Genomic DNA, 20,983 nt, shown 5'->3' with positions numbered 1-20,983 from the left:
TACAGATATGTCTACGTGGCATCCAAGTGCGGGATGCACGTGACACCGGCACAACCTCATCTCAAGTAATGGGATCTTGTCGAGGAGGAGAAACAACAGACTGATAGAAGGCATCGAAATGCTTTGGCAGCTTCGCAAGAAGCCGAATAGCCATCTCAACAAAAGAAAGCTTCGTCCCGCAAGCGGAATGCTCATCCCTGAGATCGATCATCTTGGCCAAGAAAACCGAGAGAGTAGTAGTTTGAAAACCTGCTGTTGATGAGCTGTGGTAATCTTTTCATTATACTAAGTGTTCTCTAAGGATTTTATTTCGAAGGGTTCTTCTACGATCCTATATGGTCGCAACTCAAGGAAGGATATGCTTAGGGATCTTTACCTCATAAAGAGATGCCAAAGTATGCCACACCTGCCGAGCAGTCTAAGCAGATTGTAGATGACTGAAGACAAAGTCATGAATGTTAAGGATGAAAAAGGAGTAGATCCGACGATTATACTGCCTCCAATCAACCACGTCGTCCTTAGAAACACCTTTCTTCGTCACATCGGTAATATCCTTGGAGGAATCCCCAAGAAGGAAATCATAGAGCTGGTGGGGCTCCAAAACGGATTGGACCTTTATCTTCCAAATAGAGTAGTTCGACCCATCGAGCTTTGTAAATCTCGATGCAAGATAGACAAGGTCTTTGTATCTAGCCTCATGCCAAAAAAGGTGAGAGAGAAGAAGATAAACTCAAGAATAGCAAAAATAAACCTAGCTTGGCATACCATGTTTAACCACCCAATCATTATATATACTAGTGATCCCGGGCGTCAAGTGTGTACCTTCCCAGCCACACACCATACTCACGCGTCCCCTGTGTCCCCATTGGACTCTGGTACCCTCATAATACACATCACTGGGTCTTTGGCATACAACCTTCACCCACGAACGTTATCCTTTCACACTTATTATTATAAGCGATGATGTGTAATAGTATGCTGCCATTGGTTTATCCATGCAACATCCGCGTGTGTCCCATGCATTATTGGCATGTAAATCCCACGTAACAGTGTACGTGTCCCATGTGTTGCCACGTGTAAGGGTCGTAACATTCTTTCCCCCTTTTAAGAATCATCGTCCTACATCACAAACTGAGGATGACGCTTTCGAAATTGAAATTAGGTTTCCCAAGTTGCGTCTGTTAAAGGATGTCCTTTCCATTTTACAAGGAACTCGCGAAGAGTATGATTTCGCAATCGTCTTTCTCTTTGTTCTAGGATCTGTTCAGGTCCATGATCTTCTTGATTAGGTTCCTGCAAAGCAATCATACCATCAACTAAATTATCACCGTCATGAAGATAACGCCTCAATCAACTCACATAAAATACTGGGTGGACACGACAATCTTGTGGTAAGTCTGACTTATAAGTCACATCTTCGACTTGTTTCAAAATCATCCACGGCCCACATTATCTAGGCAACAACTTAGTAGATTTACCCGCACGAAGCGTGTTCTCCGAGGAACAAGTAGAAATGCTTTCTCCCCTTCTTTAAAAGGACGAGCTATCCTCTTAGGATTAGCATACTTAACCGGGCGATCCGTAGCCTGACGGATATAATCTCGAGCTCTAGCTAAATTTAACTGCATCTGAGATAGAAATTCAGCCGCACTGGGTGTCTTCTGAGGTAATCCAATTGTACTTGGCATCAATGGATTATACCCATAATTCAATTCAAATGGAGAAAAGTTTGTAGAGGAATGCTTGCGCGAATTATATGCAAACTCCAATAAAGGTAAATACTTTTTCCAATCTCACTATCATTCTCTGACATAAGCTCTTAACATGTCGTCCAAGACTTGGTTGACTCTCTCAATCCAACCATTAGTCTGTGGATGATCACTGCTACTCATACAGAGTTGCATGCCAAGTTTACTAAAAACATGTTGCCAAAAATTACATGTAAACCGCGGGTCTCTATCTGACACAATGGATTCTGGCAAGCCATGTAATCTAAACACATTGACAATAAATCATTCTGCTACTTGGGGAGCATCAACCTTGTTTGTAGAAGGAACGACATGTGCCATCTTAGATAATCTATCCACAATGACAAAGATAGCATTATAACCTTTCTTGGTTCTGGGCAAACCCATAATGAAATCCATGGAAATACTCTGCCATTTCCTCTCTGGAATAGGCAATGGATGTAACAATCCGGGTGACTTCATACACTCGAATTTAGTAACTTGACACTATAAACAATGTGTCACATAATGATTAACATTTTTCTTTAACTGTGGCCACCAGTAGAAACGTCTAATGAGCTCAATTGTTTTCTTTATTCCCGGGTGTCCAGCACATGGACTATCTTGACATTCTCGCATCACTAATACCCTTAGATTATTTGAGTCCGGAATGCATATCTTGTCGTTTATCTTGAGAGCTCCATTCTCAATGGTAAATCTACATTTACCAGATAATAAATCAGATGGAGCTGGTTATGCCCTCAAACTCACATTTTCAGATCACCGCCATGACCATTGCCATGGTCCTGACAATCCCTTGGACCACATTGACCCCCACGGAATAGAGGTGGGATCTTAGCAACAACATTGCACCGTGGCACATGGCAGGCGTGGTGCAATGAGTCGTAGAGGGTATATGCTTCATCTGGACAGACATCATCCACACACTCCCGGAACGTCGGTGGGAATGCTTGCAGGGTGATTCAAAGATTATATAGCAGTGGTGCAAAACCTTCCTACACATGTAGAGTTCGGGTCCCTTTCTCACACGGGATGTTGGCCATCTTTCCTAGCATTATAGGTCCCTAGTATGGTTTCCCCCCTCTGTAAGCCTAACGGGGCGTGCAGTAACAGATTCAACCATGTGTCCAAGAGATCATTTATCAAAAAAATAAGTGGATACTCTTCTTTGATAGAGAGAGAAGGGGAGGATAGAAAGAGGTATAGGGGTTTTACACAGTACACCACACTGAGCGGGGAATAGGCCCCGCCCCCTTTTCAGGAATTTATTTCAGGAGCAATCAACGGGCTTTTCCAAGCCAGGACCAATACAACAAATGAATACACTATCAAACAAAATATGCTAATGACAAGGTCGGTGCTGGAGTCGACGTTGAGGCACACGATCTCTGATGCTGAGCACACCACGAGGATGACCCATAAGAGTCTTACACTAGGCTAGTACCAAGGTATGAATCAAATCCCCCAAATCCAAGTCTAGTTCTAAACTCAAATCCCAACAAGATCTCCAAGTTCGAAAGAAAATCACCCCCGGGGCGGGGGTTTGCAACCAACAAAGTATTTGATGTCGAAGAGAGAAAATCAGCCCCAAGAGGCTCTTTTGAAGCTGAATGACGGCTTTGTGCAGAAACGGTCGAGTAAGCTACAGGCGACGGAGCTTAGGTGTTGCTGGCGGCTCTAGCGCAGGTGGCGCCGGCTGGAGAGGTAGTGCAGGCAACGGGCGTAACAAGGGCGACTCCAGGCAGCAACGACGGCGGTGCAGGAGCACTGGGTGGCGCAACAAATTTGGGTGGCACAGTAAAGATAGGGCGGCGTGGCGCTAAGGCGGTAAGGGCGCTGCAGGGTGGCATCGGCGGTGCCACAGGGCGGGCCAGTGACGGAACCGGTTGAGCAAGGCGGAGGGTGGCGTCTGTTGCCGACACACCCAGGCGGAGTAGAGGCGGAGGGCGGAGCGGTGGCACAAAAGCGGAGAAGAGCGGTGCTCCGACGGCGGCGGTTTTGAAGGGGTTGATGAAGGTGATGGAGTTGATCTTTTTACTCTCCACAAGATTGGTCTCCACAAGTTATTCTATATCATCCCAAGAGATCCATGCTTCTTTTATACTTGAAGGGGGGCCTTGCTTTTTGCCATGCTTTGCTTTTGTCTTTTCTCTTTTAATAATAATCAAAAATTACTCAAAGTTCTTGATTTATGCTTTACTAGCTTCATGGCCTTGTTTTTTGGCCCTGGAGCTACTTTTTGAAAAAGCGCCTTAGCTTTTTGATCCTTCTTAGTGTCCTCTTTCCAATGGTGACCTCAGCTTGCAGTCAACACAGTTTGACTTTTTACTTTTTCTTGCTTTTTGACCAAGACTGGTGCTTTTTCCTGTGCTAGCTTTATGAACCTTTCCATGTGTTCATCAGTTTGTCCATGTATCCTAGCATGAGTTCCTTCATGTGAAAAGAGCTCGGAGGGCCAAATAGTTACATTCGCTCCCTGTTATATCACAGTTGTCCTCAACTATGGGATACAAAGAGTCCATATGTTTGTGGTACTAGCCCCATTTGGCCGGGCAACCCAAAACTCGCAAGAGAAAAAGATGCGTGGGATTTTCGAAAAGCTAGCAACGTGCTAAAAAAAAATTATAAATAAAAAAAGAGAGGGAAAAGCTATTCGAAGAGATTTTAATAAAAGCTCTTGTAGTAGGTTTTTTTTTTTTTTTTTTTGGTAAGGGGGAAAAGCATAGCTTTTCACCCCAAAATTTGTATAAAAACGGGGCCAAGGCTCTTGTATCCCACAACACAAACTGGGTGAAAGTTTGAGAAGATCTCCTCCATGTGAAGTAAGGAGGCATCTTCTCGGGAATTGTACAAGGGCTACGCCGACCTTGAGTGATAAATAAATACCTATGGGGGCACCACGCTTTGCGGCCAATTGGTCTTTTGTGTTGGAGCACTCTAGCTCCACTTATTCTTTTTTCTTCTTCCTGCAATTTCGTGAAAAGTTTTTAAGTGTGATTAAGTGTGCTCACTGCCCGTCAAGTTTTTGAAGGCCGGTTTCAGCTTGTGCTCTTACTTCAGGAAGTTCATCAAGTGGTTTGCCATGGTAGCTAGTCCAATGTGTGATTTGACAAAGAAAAGAAGACCGCGGGATTTCGGAGGGCCGAAGCTGAAAAAGAATCCTTTTGAAGCATTAAAATTTTATGCTAGCAAAGAACTAGTGTTGATTATTCCATACTTATAGACAAATGTTGCCAGATGAGCAGAAGGCACCACATATATGAGGAAAGATGCACAAGAACACGCTTTTCCCTTGTTGCCCGTCGCCTTGCGTTTAGCTTCTCTCCTTCGCTTGTACGCCTGCCCGCCTACGTGTGAGCCAGCCTTCGCTTCTGCTGCCCATCGCTTCGCCTCTCTCTCTCTCTTGCTCGTGTGCACCTGCTTGCCTATGGGGGTGCTAGTGCCTTTGCAGCCAGCTGCCTACGTGGTAGCACTTGCAGCCATGACAGCTCAGCAGCCACGCTAGCTCTATGTGCAGCCAGTCGCCATGTGTCAGCTGCAGTCAGCCACGTCACCTGCCTGTACATGTGCCATGTGTTAGCTGCTGACTGGGCTGACCCACAGGATACCTCAACTGCTGACTGGGCTGACCCACAAGAAGTCTTGAGAGAGAAACTGCTACACCTGCAGCAAGGTAAGAGAAAAACACATATATATGCCCATGAACATGCACACACATGGACACACACACACACACACCAAACATGTATCTGCATCCACACACGTGTACAAACTTACACATGCATATACATGATTAACATGATCAGTGAATGCTAATCAGGATTAAACATAATCACAATGCTTAAGAAAAAGAGGTAAAATACTCTGTCCTGTAGCATACCCTCCTCTTAAAACAAAGCAATCGTCCTGAATTGTTTATTCAAAGGATCTGCCAACTGAAACAGAACTTAAGAGAGCAACGAGAAAGCTATGTCCTGCCAACCGAAACAGAACATCTGAATAACATAAATCAAGAGCATCCATCTCGTGAATAGTCATGTCCCCCTGGATGCTTTACGTGCTCATGGCCATCCCACAGGACCCACGATCAGTAGTACATCATGAACATGAGTAAACACTGATGCATATCAAATGAAAGTCTAGGTGTCCCCATTCTCTCAAAAGATTCGTATATCCATGAATCAAACCATGTGACTAGTACACATATATCATAGAAATCCGATAGGTCGATATACTATTAGTTCAGTATCTCGGGTGTGCTGATAAGAACACCAAGCGACTTCTAGATCTTATCCAAGTGAACTCTGTGACAAGGGAGCGGAGTCACCCCCCTCTTGAGTAACAGGTAGTACTCCAGAATCCATAGTTGAACCTGTTGAAGCACTTTTTAAGGTAGGCTCCAAACCAAAAGCCTCGAGGTAAAGTTGTAGTATCCTTGGTGAATCTGCCAAGTCACCCTCCTCCATCCACTTCGAATCCATAGGTGAATAGTTCACAAACTTCACCAGATATCGACGTGAAACTTTCCTCTGACTCTTCTTTCTTTATGTCGCAAAATCTGTCAGTTCTTCGACTTCTGGTTGTGTCTCATCAACCTGATCTGTAGGCACCTCACCTCTGAAAGGTTTAAGAAGACTCACATGGAATGCATTATGAATCCTCCAATGATCGGTAACTGAAGACGATAAGAAACATCACTCATCTTCTCGATCACCTGAAAAGGCCCATAGTACCGCATACTCAGTTTAGGATATAAGTGCTGTTTATCCTTCATTTTCCTGAGTCTAGCCTTCTTAAATCTCAAAAGCACCCAACACCCAAATCAAAAACCAATGATCGACGGTGAAGTTTTGTTGCTTTCCTCTGTTTCTCTTGAGTCCTTTGAAGAGCCACCTTGACCTTCTTGTAAGCCACATCCATATTCTCCACAAAACGATCTGCCTCAAAGATCTTATCTTTTGTATGTAGGATAGGAGGTACTTTCTTCCCGCCTTCCACAATCTTGAAAGGTGCCTTACTTGTTGAAGTGTGAATGGTGTTGTAAGCAAACTCGACCAAAGGAAGACACTTTTCCCACTGCTCCTTATGATCCGAAACATAACACTTTTGAAGATCCAATACAACTGAGTTGGCAATTTCCGATTGCCCATCTGTTTGTGGATGAAAAGACGACGAGAACTTCAACGAAGTCTTCATGTTCTCAAACAATTCTCTCCAAAATAAACTCGTCATTCGAGGATCTCGGTCACTAACAATAGATGTGGGCATCCCATGGTACTTGAAGATATTTGTCAAAATATCCTCATCATTTGCTCTGCATTAATCTTCTTCTTGACTGGAATGAAATGAGCTTGCTTGCTGAAATGATCCACGATAGTCTGATGCCACACTCTTTGTCCTAGGAAGATCAAAGATAAAATCCATAGCAATACTCTCTCACGGTCTATCTGGAATAGGCAAAGGATGAAGTAACCTAGGTGTCTTTTGACGGTCATACTTCACCTTCTGACAAATGATGCAATCAGGAACAAAAGCATTAGCATCCTTGCGCATAGTAGGCCAATAAAAGAATGCCTCCGAAGCTTTCACTGTAGCCTCAATACCACGATGGCATGCATAAGGCGGAGCATGGCATTCTGTCAAAACCTTCTGTCTCAACTGAGATGTGACACACAATTTGTCATGCATCATCAAGAATCCTTCCTTGAGAGAATAATGATCAACTCGCTCTCCTTCAGTCAAACGATCAAAGATCCGCTCAAAATCTGTGTCATGAGCATACTGTTCTCGCATATCATCAAGTTCATGATGAAAGATAATAGAGACGGCAGCCACATGTGGTTTCCTAGACAAGGCATCCGCAACCACATTCTTTTTGCCATCCACATGAACAATCTGAAAGTGACAGATGGACAAAAAGTTTGCCCATCTCATATGCTTCTCTGAGAGCTTCGTTTGAGTAAGGAAGTATTGAAGAGTCTGATAATCGCTCTGAACAATGAAATCAACTCCAAGAAGGTAATGCTTCCAAGTAGAAAGAGCATGAATAACCGCAAGAAGCTCCTTCTCATATACTTGTAGATTCTTTTTTGCTGGTGACAAAGTTCTACTCTCATAAGCAATAACATGTCCATCCTGCATAAGAACAGCTCCAATGCTATTCCCACGTGCATCACTGTCACCAATTGGCCGACCATTTGGTCCATCTCCAGTTTTTGCGTCTCATTCACTTGAGGCCAGGCCAGTGTCTCATGTGAAGAGGCCAGTATTTTGCTGACATGGACGGGAGCCAGATTGGTGCCACCCGTGTGTTAGCAGGATGGTGTCGTATGGACGGGAGCCAGACCAGTGCCACCCGTGTATGACCTGGACTGTGTTCGATCCATGGGATTGTCACGCCATGGAAGAGCCAGTATTCGTGCCGTGTTTTACCTATGGGACTGTCACACCATAGGGAAACTCGTGCCTGGAACTGTGTCTTACCTATGGGACTGTCACTCCATAGGAAGACCAGGTTTTTATGTTTTTATGTCGTGCCAGTTTTGTGCCGACAGATATTTGGTACTTGTTCCATGAACGGGAGATATGTCCATGTTACTATTTGCACATGCACACATGATTTGCATGCTTGAAACTGTTTTCGCATGACATGTATTTGTGTGTTTGCCTGCTTGACGTGTTACTTACTGAGCGGGGACGCCTGCCAGTGAGTCGTGAAGTCTGCTCTGTATTCTGACAAGTTTTGGTGCATGTGAACAGGTGGTAAGTATGTCGCACTTGTTGTTTTAATGTTTTTTTTATTCTAACCCTTTATTTTATAAGGTTAGGTGTTCACACTTATTTAAAAGTGGGCACCCCCTCTGGGCACCCACTTTGGGGCCAAGGTGGGGAGCCCCACTTTTAAGTGAGTGTGGGGGTGGGCATGGTCACCTACCCCCACTAATCCCCCACATGCATGCGTGGGTATCCCTTAGGGAAAAAAAAAAAAACTACTACAAGAGCTTTTATTAAAATCTCTTCGAATAGCTTTTCCCTCTTTCTTTTTTATTTATTAAAAAAAATTTTAGTACGGCGCTAGCTTTTCGAAAATCCAACGCATCTTTTTCTCTTGCGCGTTCTGGGTTGCCCGGCGCTTTTTTCTCTTCGGCGCTTTTTCCTTGCTGCCCGTCGCCTTGCGTTTAGCTTCTCTCCTTCGCTTGTACGCCTGCCCGCCTACGTGGTAGCCAGCCTTCGCTTCTGCTGCCCATCGCTTTGCCTCTCTCTTGCTCGTGTGCGCCCGCCTGCCTATGGGGGTGCCCGTGCCTTTGCAGCCAGCCGCCTACGTGGCAGCACTTGCAGCCATGACAGTTCAGCAGCCACGTCAGCTCTATGTGCAGCCAACCACCACGTGTCAGCTGCAGTCAGCCACGGCACCTGCTTGTACATGTGCCACATGGCAGTGCAGGTGTCAGCTGTTGACTGGGCTGACCCACAGGATGCCTTAGCTGCTGATTGGGCTGACCCACAAGAAGTCTTGAGAGAGAAACTGCTACACCTGTAGCAAGGTAAGAGAAAAACACATATATAGGCCCATGAACATGCACACACATGTACACACACACACACACCAAACATGTATCTGCATCCACACACGTGTACAAACTTACACGTGCATATACAGGATTAACATGATCAGATCCTAATGTTGGAGTTTCTTTGGCAATGCATTATTTTGGGGTGGTTTGGCTTCTTGATTTGGTCTATTAGGACATTTTGCAGCCATATGTCCCTTCTTCCCACATTGGAAACATTTACCCTCTTTGATATAATCTTCAAGTTGCTTGCGGGATAGCTTCTTTCAGTAAAGTGGATGTTTATCCTCATTCCTGTTCTTCTTTTCTTGTGGCTCGGTCCTTGATTGAGATCCTCCTTTGAACTTCTTCTTTTGGGATGGATCTCGATTCTCGTTCTTTGATTTGCCCACCATCCAAGGCATATGTAGGGCTTCAACTTGCAAGGCTTTGTCTTGTGCTTCTTCCAAAGTTTTAGGTCCCGCCATGTAAACTGCTTGCATAAGCTTTGGTTGCAATCCTTCGACAAACTTACGCATTTCCATCAATGATGGGATGGGGGTATAAGAAGTAAATTTCAATGAGACGGCTGAAAAATTATTAAGGTACATTGACACATTCTTGCGGGCCTTTTGCTTTATCTCATCCCATTCCTTCTGCACATTTGCCTCGAAGTTTGCGGGAAGGAACTTCTTGTTGAACATGGTTTTGAATTCAGTCCATGATGTAGGCTCGGTTGCATCTTGCACTACTTTTAGCCACCAATTCAAGTCAGCATCTTTTAAATGCATAAACTTTGGTTGCAATCCTTCGACAAACTTACGCATTTCCATCAATGATGGGATGGGGGTATAAGAAGTAAATTTCAATGAGACGGCTGAAAATTTTTTAAGGTACGTTGACACATTCTTGCGGGCCTTTTGCTTTATCTCATCCCATTCCTTCTGCACATCTGCCTCGAAGTTTGCGGGAAGGAACTTCTTGTTGAACATGGTTTTGAATTCAGTCCATGATGTAGGCTCGGTCGCATCTTGCACTTCTCTATGTCCTCCATGGGTAAAAGATTGGGTAAGTTTGGATCCTTCTTCGATGGTAACCCCTTTGGCTCGTAGACAAGCTTTGGTGGCTTCCACTCCTCTGGCCTCAGTGGCTTGGTCTTTGATAAAGTCTTCAAACATCTGAGCTCTTCTATAATCTTGTTCCTTCTTGGCTCTCCAAGCTAGAAACTCTTCATCTTGGAGAAATTGTTTCAACTTTTGAAAGTCTCGGTATTTTGCTAATGTCATGGCCGCGGTCTCATGAGGATAGATTGACGGCCTTGGTTCCCTCCTAGAAGTTTTGTGTTGGCCTCATAGTTATTCCTTTCCTAATGTCCTCGTTCTCCCTCTCCTCTTGACATGGCTCTGTCATCCCAAGGAAGATTTCTTCAAGAGAAATCCTTGCTCTGATACAACTGTAAGCCCAATAGAGTGTGCAGTGACATATTCAACCACGTGTCCAAGAGATATAGATAGAGAGAGAAGGGAAAGAGAGAGAGAGAGGTATAGCGGTTTTACACAGTACACCACACTGAGCGGGGAACAGGCCCCACCCCCTTTTCAGGAATTTATTTAAGGAGCAATCCACGGGCTTTCCCAAGCCAGGACCAATACAAAAAATGAATACAATATCAAACAAAATATGTCGATGATGAGGTCGGTGCTGGAGTCGACGTTGAGGCACAAGATCTCTGATGCCGAGGACACCACAAGGATGACCTGTAAGAGTTTTACACTGTGCTAGTACCAAGGTATGAATCAAATCCCCCAAATCCAAGTCTAGGTCTAAACTCAAATCCCAAATAAGATCTCCAAGTTCGAAAGAAAATCACACCCGCGGCACCGGGGGGGGGGGGGTGTTGTGCAACCAACAAAGTATTTGATGTCCCATTGTAGGCTAGAAGCCAAGTACTAAAGAGAGAAAATCAGCCCCAAGAGGCACTTGGAAGGTGAATGACGGCTCTGTGCAGAAAGTGCTGAGTAAGCTACAGGCAACGGAGCTTAGGTGTTGCTGGCGGCTCTGGTGCAGGTGGAATTGACTGGAGAGGCAATGCAGGCGGCAGGTGTAACAAGGACGACTCTAGGCAGCACATGGCGGCGGTGCAGCAGGAGCACTGGGCGGCGCAACAAATCAGGGCGGCACTGTAAAGACAGGGTGGCGCGGCGCGGTGCTCAGGCGGCAGGGGCGTTGCAGGGCGGCGTTGGCGGCGTCACAGGGCGAGCCAGCTCCTGGAGCTACTTTTTGAAAAAGCGGCTTTCAGCTTTTTGATCCGGCTCAGTGTCCTCTTTCCAATGGTGCCTTCAACTCGCGGTCAATGTAGTTTGACTTTTTGTTGTTTCCTGCTTTTTGACCAAGATTGGTGTTTTTTCCTGTGCCAGCTTTATGATCCCTGTTCCCATGTGTTCACCAACATGTCCATGTGTCCTGGCATGAGTTCTGCCAGCTTTATGATCCCTGGCAGAATGGGGGAGAAGATCAATAAAGTTTGCATAGTTGTTGGCCTGGTGCACTAAAAGATCAACAAGCATGAGAGCTTGTTTTATTTGGAGCCCATGTACCTTCCTACTTGGTTGATTCTTTGGCTTTTGCCTCAACATATGCATCTACAGTTTGAAGAATATCATAGGCTCCAAGAAAGGTTTTATTAGGTTCTTACTATAGGGGTGTCCTCAACAAGCGATTTAATCTGCTCTACATAAACTTGCTTCCTTGAGGCAGCTCAACATTTTTCACGACTAGGAATCATTTTTTTAAATTACTGCCATTTGCCTGAGAATGGGGCTAGGCCAAGCCATTAGTTACACCAGAAAGCTGATACTGAAGATTGTGGCCATTCATTACATCCTGTTTTGGTATTTGGTTTTATTGCTATGCTTGAGTGTTTGTTTGATCTGTATATTAGCCACAATCATCATCAATTTGTTTTAATTGTTGCGTTTGATGCATTACAACAGATGCCTGCTTTTCAGTTATAAAGTGATCTTATGTGTGGTTGTCAAGGCAAGTCAGTCCACTTTATGAATAGGTCCTCAAATACTGAAAGGCCCACTTTTTTTTCCCCAGAAAAAAAGGCTCGCATAAATGCCATATGGGAGCAATTAAATGCGAAGGACTCAGCTGGTGTCTCAAAAGCTGTTTCCAGGAACTTGGAAGAAAAGGGCGACGACATAAAGAGAAACAGATCATCTACTCCAGTAAGTGTTTGAGTTTCAAATGAAACAAGTTGATGATATGTAGAATTTGAAAAATTTGATCGTACTTCAATGCATGCGTGCGTGTGTGTATCCAAGAAAAGATCCTTCATTAGTCATAAAAGAGAAAATGTCCACTGAAAGCGAACTACAAAAATAGCCCGAGGAGGAGCCTATTGTGTACAACCCTCCTAAAAAGGAAAAAACAAGAGGGGGGTTCCCAGAGAATGTGTAGGAGAGGGTGAGCTTTAGCTCCTTGCAAGCAAACTTCTTCACACACACTCACAAGAGTAGACAAGCACACGAGAGAGATGGATGGCTGAAATTTATTCTGTCACGTGCATCCTCCACTTGGATGCCACGTGGACATATCTGTATAGAAGGTGCTGGACCTGGAGTGGAAACCAGTCCCTTGTGAGCCCTAGTCCGGGACGAGTCAACTAGGGTTCCTCTAAACGTCCAAGGTTAGGAGTACAAGTCCCGTATGGTCTTGGTCTGGTGTGTAAGTCCCGCGCATGAAGCAGTGCCAGTATGTACTGTGAGTCACCCTTTGGAATGACGACAGGTGTTCGGCTTGTAGCCAGATACTAGACATCTGAGTAGGAAGCATGTAGGAGAAGGGGCAGCCTTGAGGGCCACCTGAGAACAGGGTTTGATACCCTTGCCTAAGAAAGGGGTAGACCTTAGGCCACCCTAAGGGACTAGGTGACCCATGGGCCATGGCCAATGCCCAATAGTCCCATTGGACTGGGCATGCTGTCGGCCGGGCCTAGAGGGGCTTGGACAACAAGGTGGCCAGCTCTTGTGGCTTGGCCAGCCTGTTGGCCAGCCCTACTGGACTGGGCAGCCAAAACAGTAGGCGGCCAGGACACAGAGGCTGCCCAGCAGCGAGTCCAGCCAGGTGGCCAGTCTGTACAACATACAAAAGGCGGCCAGCAGCAAGCTGTGAAAAGGCACCCAGTTAAAAGGCATTAAACAGGTCATGAAGTGATTTATGAAGAGGCTGACCCCTACATGAACCCACCGATGAGCATAAAAGGAACTATAAAAGCATAGGCTAGGATCTCATTTGAGCATCTCATAATCTGAAGAACTCCAAGGGCCAGGACAGCCAAAGGGAGCCTAAGAAAAGTGAAGGTTGAAGGTCAAAAGTTAGATCTCCTCTAGGCTGAAAGTCTACAATATGATCTATAGATCTGCGTTATTTACTCATCATTCTCATAAAGCAAATACACCATCCGTGGTGGAGGCCCTACAGAGGGTATTCGGGATCCAATACTGTGTCCGACTCACTTTCTTTCTTTCTCTCTCTCTCTCTTGTGTTATCTTCATCACAAAAGATTGCTGAATTCTGTCCATTGAAGAACTGATTCTTTTCGTCAAGCTTTCGCATGTTATATTGGTATCAGAGCCTTCTTCTTCAAGTGTGAAGATTCAGCCAGAAAACCATAAATTTTTTTTGCTTGTGTGGTTGGTTTCTAGACTCCGGAAGCCCACCCCTTTCGGTGTGACTCCTGTCCCTTGAAAGAAGGTTGGTTTTTAACCTCTGGAAGCCTCCAGAAAGTCTCCCACATGCATAGTGGATGGTTTTGTTGCGGTCGGGAAATGATGAACTTCGACGAACATAGAGAACAAAGAAATCTGGAACAAGGAGCACCAGGCGCAGTCCTTCGGGGATGGCAGACATGAGTGTGCCCGATGCAGACTATGATGTGAGCACTCGCAAACAAGAACACCAAGTTGGAAGTGTAGAAGGTGCAGATCTTTGGAAGAAAAAACCCGTACTCGAGTCCCTTTTTCTCCTTCTCCTCCTCCTCCTCCTCTCTTTCTTTCCCAAAACTCGACAATACAACAAATCATCCATGTGACATTGGGAATTAGGGCATATGGTTCATATGGTCACTTAACCTTAGAACTTTTTGGTAGACTATGGTTTATGACATACATTAGAATATATGGAGCATATTCTAGGCACCTAGAGCAAGTGGGAGGAGATCTTCTTTGCACTCCAATCTAGGTTTTTGGGTGCTCTCTTCTAGATATAATTAGGGTTTTGCTTAGGGGTTAATCACACCCTAATCCATTGTACTCCAACCTATATAAGAGGCTCTCATCTAATGCAAGTTAACACAACCTCTATTATCCCATCTCTTGTGTCATTATGCTGCCCATTTAGTTAATGATGTGATTAGCATTAATCTTCATCTTATCTAGTTTATCTTATGCAATTATCATAAGTATGATCATGGTGTCTCTCCATCCACCCTAATTCCCACAAGAAGATCATTGTCCGGGTAACCCTCTTGAAGGGTTACTACCGCAGTTGAGTTCGCCACTCGAGTTGAAGATGCGAGCATTGGAGATCTCAGATTTGATTGATGTAAGACCGTGAGGCTGTCACCATATTTGGTACTCCCTAGCTCAAATATTTGGTTACAAGATGAATGGAGGACTATTTTCCAAAGGACAGACTCTATTTCATGTGTGGGCTGTGAGGGTTTGAGACTCGTGTGTATGTGGACATTGGTTTGGTGCAGGCATGTGGACACTGACTGGGACCAATATGCATGAGCTTGGACTTGGTTTATGGGCCTGGACACTTGGAGTGTGGCCAAAAGGACTTGGATACTTCACTTTTTGAGTTTACTTGTGCAACAAGTTGGGACTATGGGTTTACTTACACCAGAAGCATCCAAAAAGGGCAAAAAGCACTTTTACAGCTATTCTTGACCTAGGCGCTGTACTTTTGCATGCAAGGGGGGCTAGACTTGGCCTCGGCACCTACTTTATGCATGCAAGGGGCTATATCTGGCAGAGGTGCCTAGAAGAAGCAAGCATGGGGCTTTTTTGGGCTGATTGACTTGCTTTTTCAGAGATCAGGAGTTGGTCGACTTGTCTCTCATACATACAGGAGCTGATTGACTTGTTTTTCTCTCTCTTACAGGGCTGATATCTCTATCTACAGAGCTGGTCGGGTTGTTATCTTTCTCTCTACAGAGCTGGTTGGGCTCTTCTCTCTTTGCAGCCGCTGTTTTCTCTGTCTAGGACTGGACAGCAGATATAGAGGGCTGGACAGTGGTCGCTTTCTCTCTCTAGGGCTGGGCAACTTGTGGTTCTCTCTCTACAGCTTGGACAACAGGTGTTTCTCTCTCTACAAGGTTGAGCAGAAGTCTACAGAGATGTTCCGGATTGTGGAGGAATAGCAGAGACTTGTCCAGTGATTCGGTTGTGTCTTGCACTGGCCGTCAGGTTCTCTTTTGGGCTAGGCAAAGCCTTCTGGAGTTTTGGGCAAGAGAGGTGTGAAGATACTGGATTGATCGGAGCTTTTGGGCTATTGTTCTTAGCCGGTTGAGCTTCTTTGGTGGACTCCAGGCTCAGGCGAAGGTTCTCAGGCTTCGAGAGTATTCTGGTGGAGCCAGAACGTTGTCTTTCTTGGTTAGTCCGGGTGCAAAAGCGCCTGTGTTGTAACCTGTAAAGATTCTCTTGTGGGATAGATTCATTCCTAAGGGGGGCCGGCCGTTCCGACTCAATGTGGTGCACCGTCCATTATTGTTTCTCTTTTGTTGTTCTAGTTCAATTTGTGTGTGCTGGGTGAGCATAAGGGTGTTCATATTTAGAACTTGGATTCTCTCTCTCTCTCTCTCTCTCTCTACGGGTTGGGTTACATTGGTATCAGAGCACAGCTTCTTGCCTATTCTATCTAGGCAGACGGTCCTACAGTTATGAACAAGGTCCAAGGTTTCAAGGAACACGAGGAGAGGATTAAAACTCTTGAACACATGGTGGAGTAGTACATCAAGATCATTGATAGACAGTTTGAGCATCATAACTTTTTGACGAGGCAGCTTCATCAAGAGCTTCAAGAAAAGGATGCATATTTGACGATGGACCGCAAAGATCCTGATGTGAGGATGGTTATGGAAGGCAAAAGGATCATGGAGTCCAGTGCTACAAATGTCTTTCTAGATTTGGCTTCAATGCTGGAAATGAATCCTAGACAATTAGCTTTTCACTATTTTTTACAGGAAGGGGATATTACCCTTGATGAACAGGGCAAGTATCAGGTAAAACCGGATTTGGAGTTTGTTGAACCTATCAGTCGATGGTTGCTGAGGAAGCTTCCAAGTATTCTTCCAAAAGAGAAAGACGCTCCTATTCGGAACCTACCTATTGTCCGTGGTGGAGACAAGCATTCTTTTAGGGAAGAGATGGCTCAGAAGCCTTGGAAAGAGGACAACGAATGGACAACACAAGCTCCTTTGGTGGAAGATGGACCAACGGATGTTTGTGCCAAGCCCGATTATTATTGATGCCACAAAAAGAACGAAAGCTAAGGAGGAGATTTAGTTCTACTCCATATTTTTGTGTCTACATAGAGACACTATTTTGGGTGTTGCGAATTTTGATATCTGCTACGATATTTATGGGATTTCTCCCCATAAATTTTGATTGTACATAATCGAGATAAGTATTTATGTTTTAATGCTTTTCTTTTACCAATATTTGGAATTTTGTACATGTTGAACTCCCTTGTTGACGCAAGTAGAGAGTGTTTCTCATGTTTATGTTGAGATGTGTTTTAGGAAAGTTATTTTTCTGAAAGGGACTTTCTTTACAATCTTCTTAGAATGAGTCACAACGTGGCTTTTCTATTTCTGTGGACGAGATGTTCAATATCTATTTGTTTGTGGTATTCCACGGGTTTTCTTTGGAAACCATTCTTGATTCTTTCGTAATGAACCATTATGGTGATTGTGATATTCTATGATTATACTTGGCGAAAGCTTTGTGGTATAGTAGCCATGGTTTTGCGACAACGCAAAGGAGCTGTCCATAAGGTTATCTGGACTCTCTTATATGCTACTTTGCAAGCTTTACAAAAAAAAGCCAAGTATAATTTTCTTGATTATGTAAATTTGTTTTTTTTAAAATGATGTATTTAGGACACCTAACCCTCGGATGTAGACTTCGAGGAGACGTTTTGTCATTTTTCTGTTTTGACAGGAAAACCAAGCATGGCTTTATGTGGTGGTAAGCTAAAGAATGGCCATAGTTATGGAAAAGGCTTTTTTATGGTTTTGATGAATAGTTTATGGTTTTGGTCTTGTATTTTGGAGGCTCCTAGCAATATGGGACGCTAGAATTGTCGCCTATACAAGGATCACATATTTTGAGTATTCTAATGGTATGGGATGCTAGAATATGTCCCATATGTGGTTACAAAACTATGAATTATTTATCAGTAACATGGATTGGCTGATTCTAGACTATGAGTTGTTTTGAAGCCTAACATGGCAGGTATTCTGCACTTGTATGGCTGGTCAAAGACATGCAGGGTTGATCGGACTACAATGTGCCGGTTGATCTTCCCTGGCTTGTGTGAACATGTATTTGTCTTGGTGACTTTGTGGGGAAGGACTTTCACACCAATCAAGGCATGGCACATGCCTTTTGCATGTATGTGGATGCATCCCCAGGAAGGACTCTGGTGTGAGTCCGTTGACATGCCAAGAGGAGATAATGTCTATATGTGGTGGATGGATTCCCAGGAAGGAGTTTGATGTGAGCCCACTGACAAGATTACATGTTTGGCTTATGGAGCCTGACATGACAATACATGTATGGCATATGGAGCCTGACATGACAATACATGTGCGGCCTATGGAGCGTGACATGACAATACATGTATGGCGTATGGAGCTTGACATGGCAGTACATGTATGGCAAATGCAGCTCGACATGGTGTGTTTTCCCAGGACTAGCTACCCTGGTGTTCACTTTGTATTTATGTTTTGGGAAGTTTTGGAAGGATTCAGGATCCCTGAACATGAGGAAAGAGAAAACTTTGGCGAGCATCTATGGTTACAATGGATTTGGACTTATGGTTTTAATGCTCGGATTATACTGAATGGCAGTGGATCTCCTATACTTGAAGAGTATTCCATTGGTATCAAGCTTATACAGTTGCGGACAACTGTCTTATAAGACGGGGGGGAATGTCACCATATTTGGTACTCCTTGGCTCAAATATTTGGTTACAAGATGAATGGAGGACTATTTTCCAAAGGATGGACTCTGTTTCATGCGTGGGCTGAGGGTTTGAGACTCATGTGTATGTGGACATTGGTTTGGTACAGGCATGTGGACAGTGTTTGGGACTAGTATGCATGAGCATGGACTTGGTTTATGGGCTTGGACACTTGGAGTGTGGCCAAAAGGACTTGGACACTTCACTTTTTGAGTTTACTTGTGCAACAAGTTGGGACTATGGGTTTATTTGCACCAGAAGTATCCAAAAAGGGCAAAAAGCATTGTTACAGCTATTCTTGGCCTGGGCGCCTACTTTTTGCATGTAGGGGGGGCTAGATATTTCTCTCTTTTGTTGTTCCAGTTCAATCTGTGTGTGTTGGGTGAGCATAAGAGTGTTCATATTTAGAACTTGGATTCTCTCTCTGTGTATGGGTCAGGTTACAGAGGTAGCATCCCGTGCTGCCACACAAGAAGATTCCAGAAGACGCGTGGAGCACGAAAGATTTCTTGCAGCTTTAGATGCAAGCGCGACACTTGCTTCTTCCTCGAGTCATCCTTGTGAGAGGATGAACTTCAATAAGTATAACGGTAAACTCAACCCCACAACCCTTTATCTTGGTTGCATCAATTCGAAGCTTATTTTGCTGCTGTTAAGAAGAATGATACTGACAAAGTGATCATGGCTAGTTGGTATTTAGAGAGCAAGGCTATCCCATGGTGTACTCAGTCGTCTCATGTCCACACTAAATTCGGTATGGCAGCTTACGTCTGGGACGAATTCGCCTTAGATCTTAAGCACCGTCCCATCACCTTGAGCGACTAGAAGACGAGTTCAAGGGGGCGCTTTTTCGGGGGCACGTGAAAACGCGCAACCAATCTTGCGGTATGCCAACAAAATTTCAAACTATGTTTGCAATTGGGTATTTCTGATAAGGACAAGAAAGGGCATTTCCTCTATGGGCTTGATATGCAAATCCAGTGGGAGGCGCGTATGTTTTGGCCACCCACCTTCGAGAAGGCAGGTAGAGTGCTGAGATGAAGTACAATGGAGGAAAGTCCAAGACTTCCTAGCCTTCCACTCGTAAGGCTCCCACCTCGGCGGGGGGGAAAAGGCTAGAACCAGACGAGGTCTTCCCAAGGACAGAGCATGGGAGCCTCTGGTTCCAAGAACTCGACTAATGCGCCCAAGCTTACTCCAGACCAGAAATATCAAGTAGGCAAGATTGGTGGTAAGTTCAGTCTAGAAGAAACAGCTCAATACAAGAAGGAGGTCAGGTGTTTCTTTTGTCATACAAAAAGACACACTTCTAAGGATTGTCCAAAGAAGACTACCATTCCTTAGACTACCACCCAGCCTCCATGGCTTCCGTGGTGAGCTCCGCTCCCACACAGACTCCAACGGTCGTCTCTAGTTCTTCGGACCCTGGTTCTTGGGTTGGTGCAATCATTAGCGGGAGCTTGAAGATAAACAAAAGGACGACTAAGACCAGGAGTATGAGCGCACTGAATTGCTCAACACGTTTGGCTACATAGGTGGCCAGAGAGTCGTCTTGTTTGATAGCGGCAGCACGGAGGATGTGGTCACGGAATAGGCTGCTCGGTAAGCCCGATTCTGCTGACATCGGTAGACAAGAAGGTAGAGGGATTTAGCACAGGCATGACGACGAGCATCAAGTTTGAAGCTCAACGTGCTAAATTGGACGTCGAATTTGTGCAAGATTTTATGGTTGCCCCTCTTGTAGGAGTAGACATTATTTTGGGAATTTAGTGGTTTCACAAGTTCCAGCTATACATTGATTGGGATAGGCACACTTTTCGGATTACCCGAAATGTGTCCAAAGTCCCAATAAGCATTAAGTTTGAGCTAGGGATCCCTCTCAGAAGCCACATGTAGGCTAAAGGAGAAATACGAAAAGGCACATAATGTGTATTGATTTATATCCACAATGCCAAGACAATGGCCAATGATTCCGAGAAGTACCAGGCTCTCTATGACAAGTTCCATAAGATTTTTCTTCGGGACAATCTTTCTCCCGAGCTCCCTCTGTCTAGACCGGAGGATCACAAGATTGATCTTCTCCGAAGCTCGGATCCCCCGAGCAAGTTTCCATACCGCTTGTCCAAGGCAATGAAATGGAGTTGGACTGCCAACTCCAAGAGCTGTTGTTGTAGGCTAGCTTCATACGTCGAGTGCGTCGCCCTTTGCCACCCCAATCTTGTTTGTCAGGAAAAAGGATGGTTCTTCCTGATTGCGTGTGGATTATTGTGCAAGTTCCCGATGCCTCAGATTGATTACATTTTAGAGAGGTTGAATGGGGCCAAGGTATTCTCGAAATTAGATTTGAAAAGTGGGTACCACTAGGTTCAGATTGTTGAGGGGGACATCCCCAAGATAGCCTTCTGTACGCAACGGACCCACTATGAG

The 20,983-nt window shown here is 44.7% G+C and overlaps 1 protein-coding gene across 3 annotated transcripts in view; it reads left to right on the top strand.

Moving 5' to 3' along the window:
- The window catches only part of LOC147609096 (craniofacial development-like protein), a 76,119-nt gene that overhangs the window by 16,971 nt on the left and 38,165 nt on the right, over nucleotides 1–20,983 (top strand). For all 3 annotated transcript variants that reach the window (XM_086788528.1, XM_086788529.1, XM_086788527.1), the window contains exon 3: nucleotides 12,401–12,531. In XM_086788528.1, the coding sequence (XP_086644654.1) occupies nucleotides 12,401–12,531 (131 nt within the window). The remainder of the gene's footprint in view (nucleotides 1–12,400; nucleotides 12,532–20,983) is intronic.

This window comes from Cibotium barometz, chromosome 52 (genome assembly GCF_041138505.1).
Source record: "Cibotium barometz isolate CiBa-2024 chromosome 52, ASM4113850v1, whole genome shotgun sequence".
NCBI lineage: Eukaryota > Viridiplantae > Streptophyta > Polypodiopsida > Cyatheales > Cibotiaceae > Cibotium > Cibotium barometz.
The sequence above is the reverse complement of the archived record's forward strand: the minus strand, read 5'-3'. Positions and strand labels throughout refer to the sequence as shown.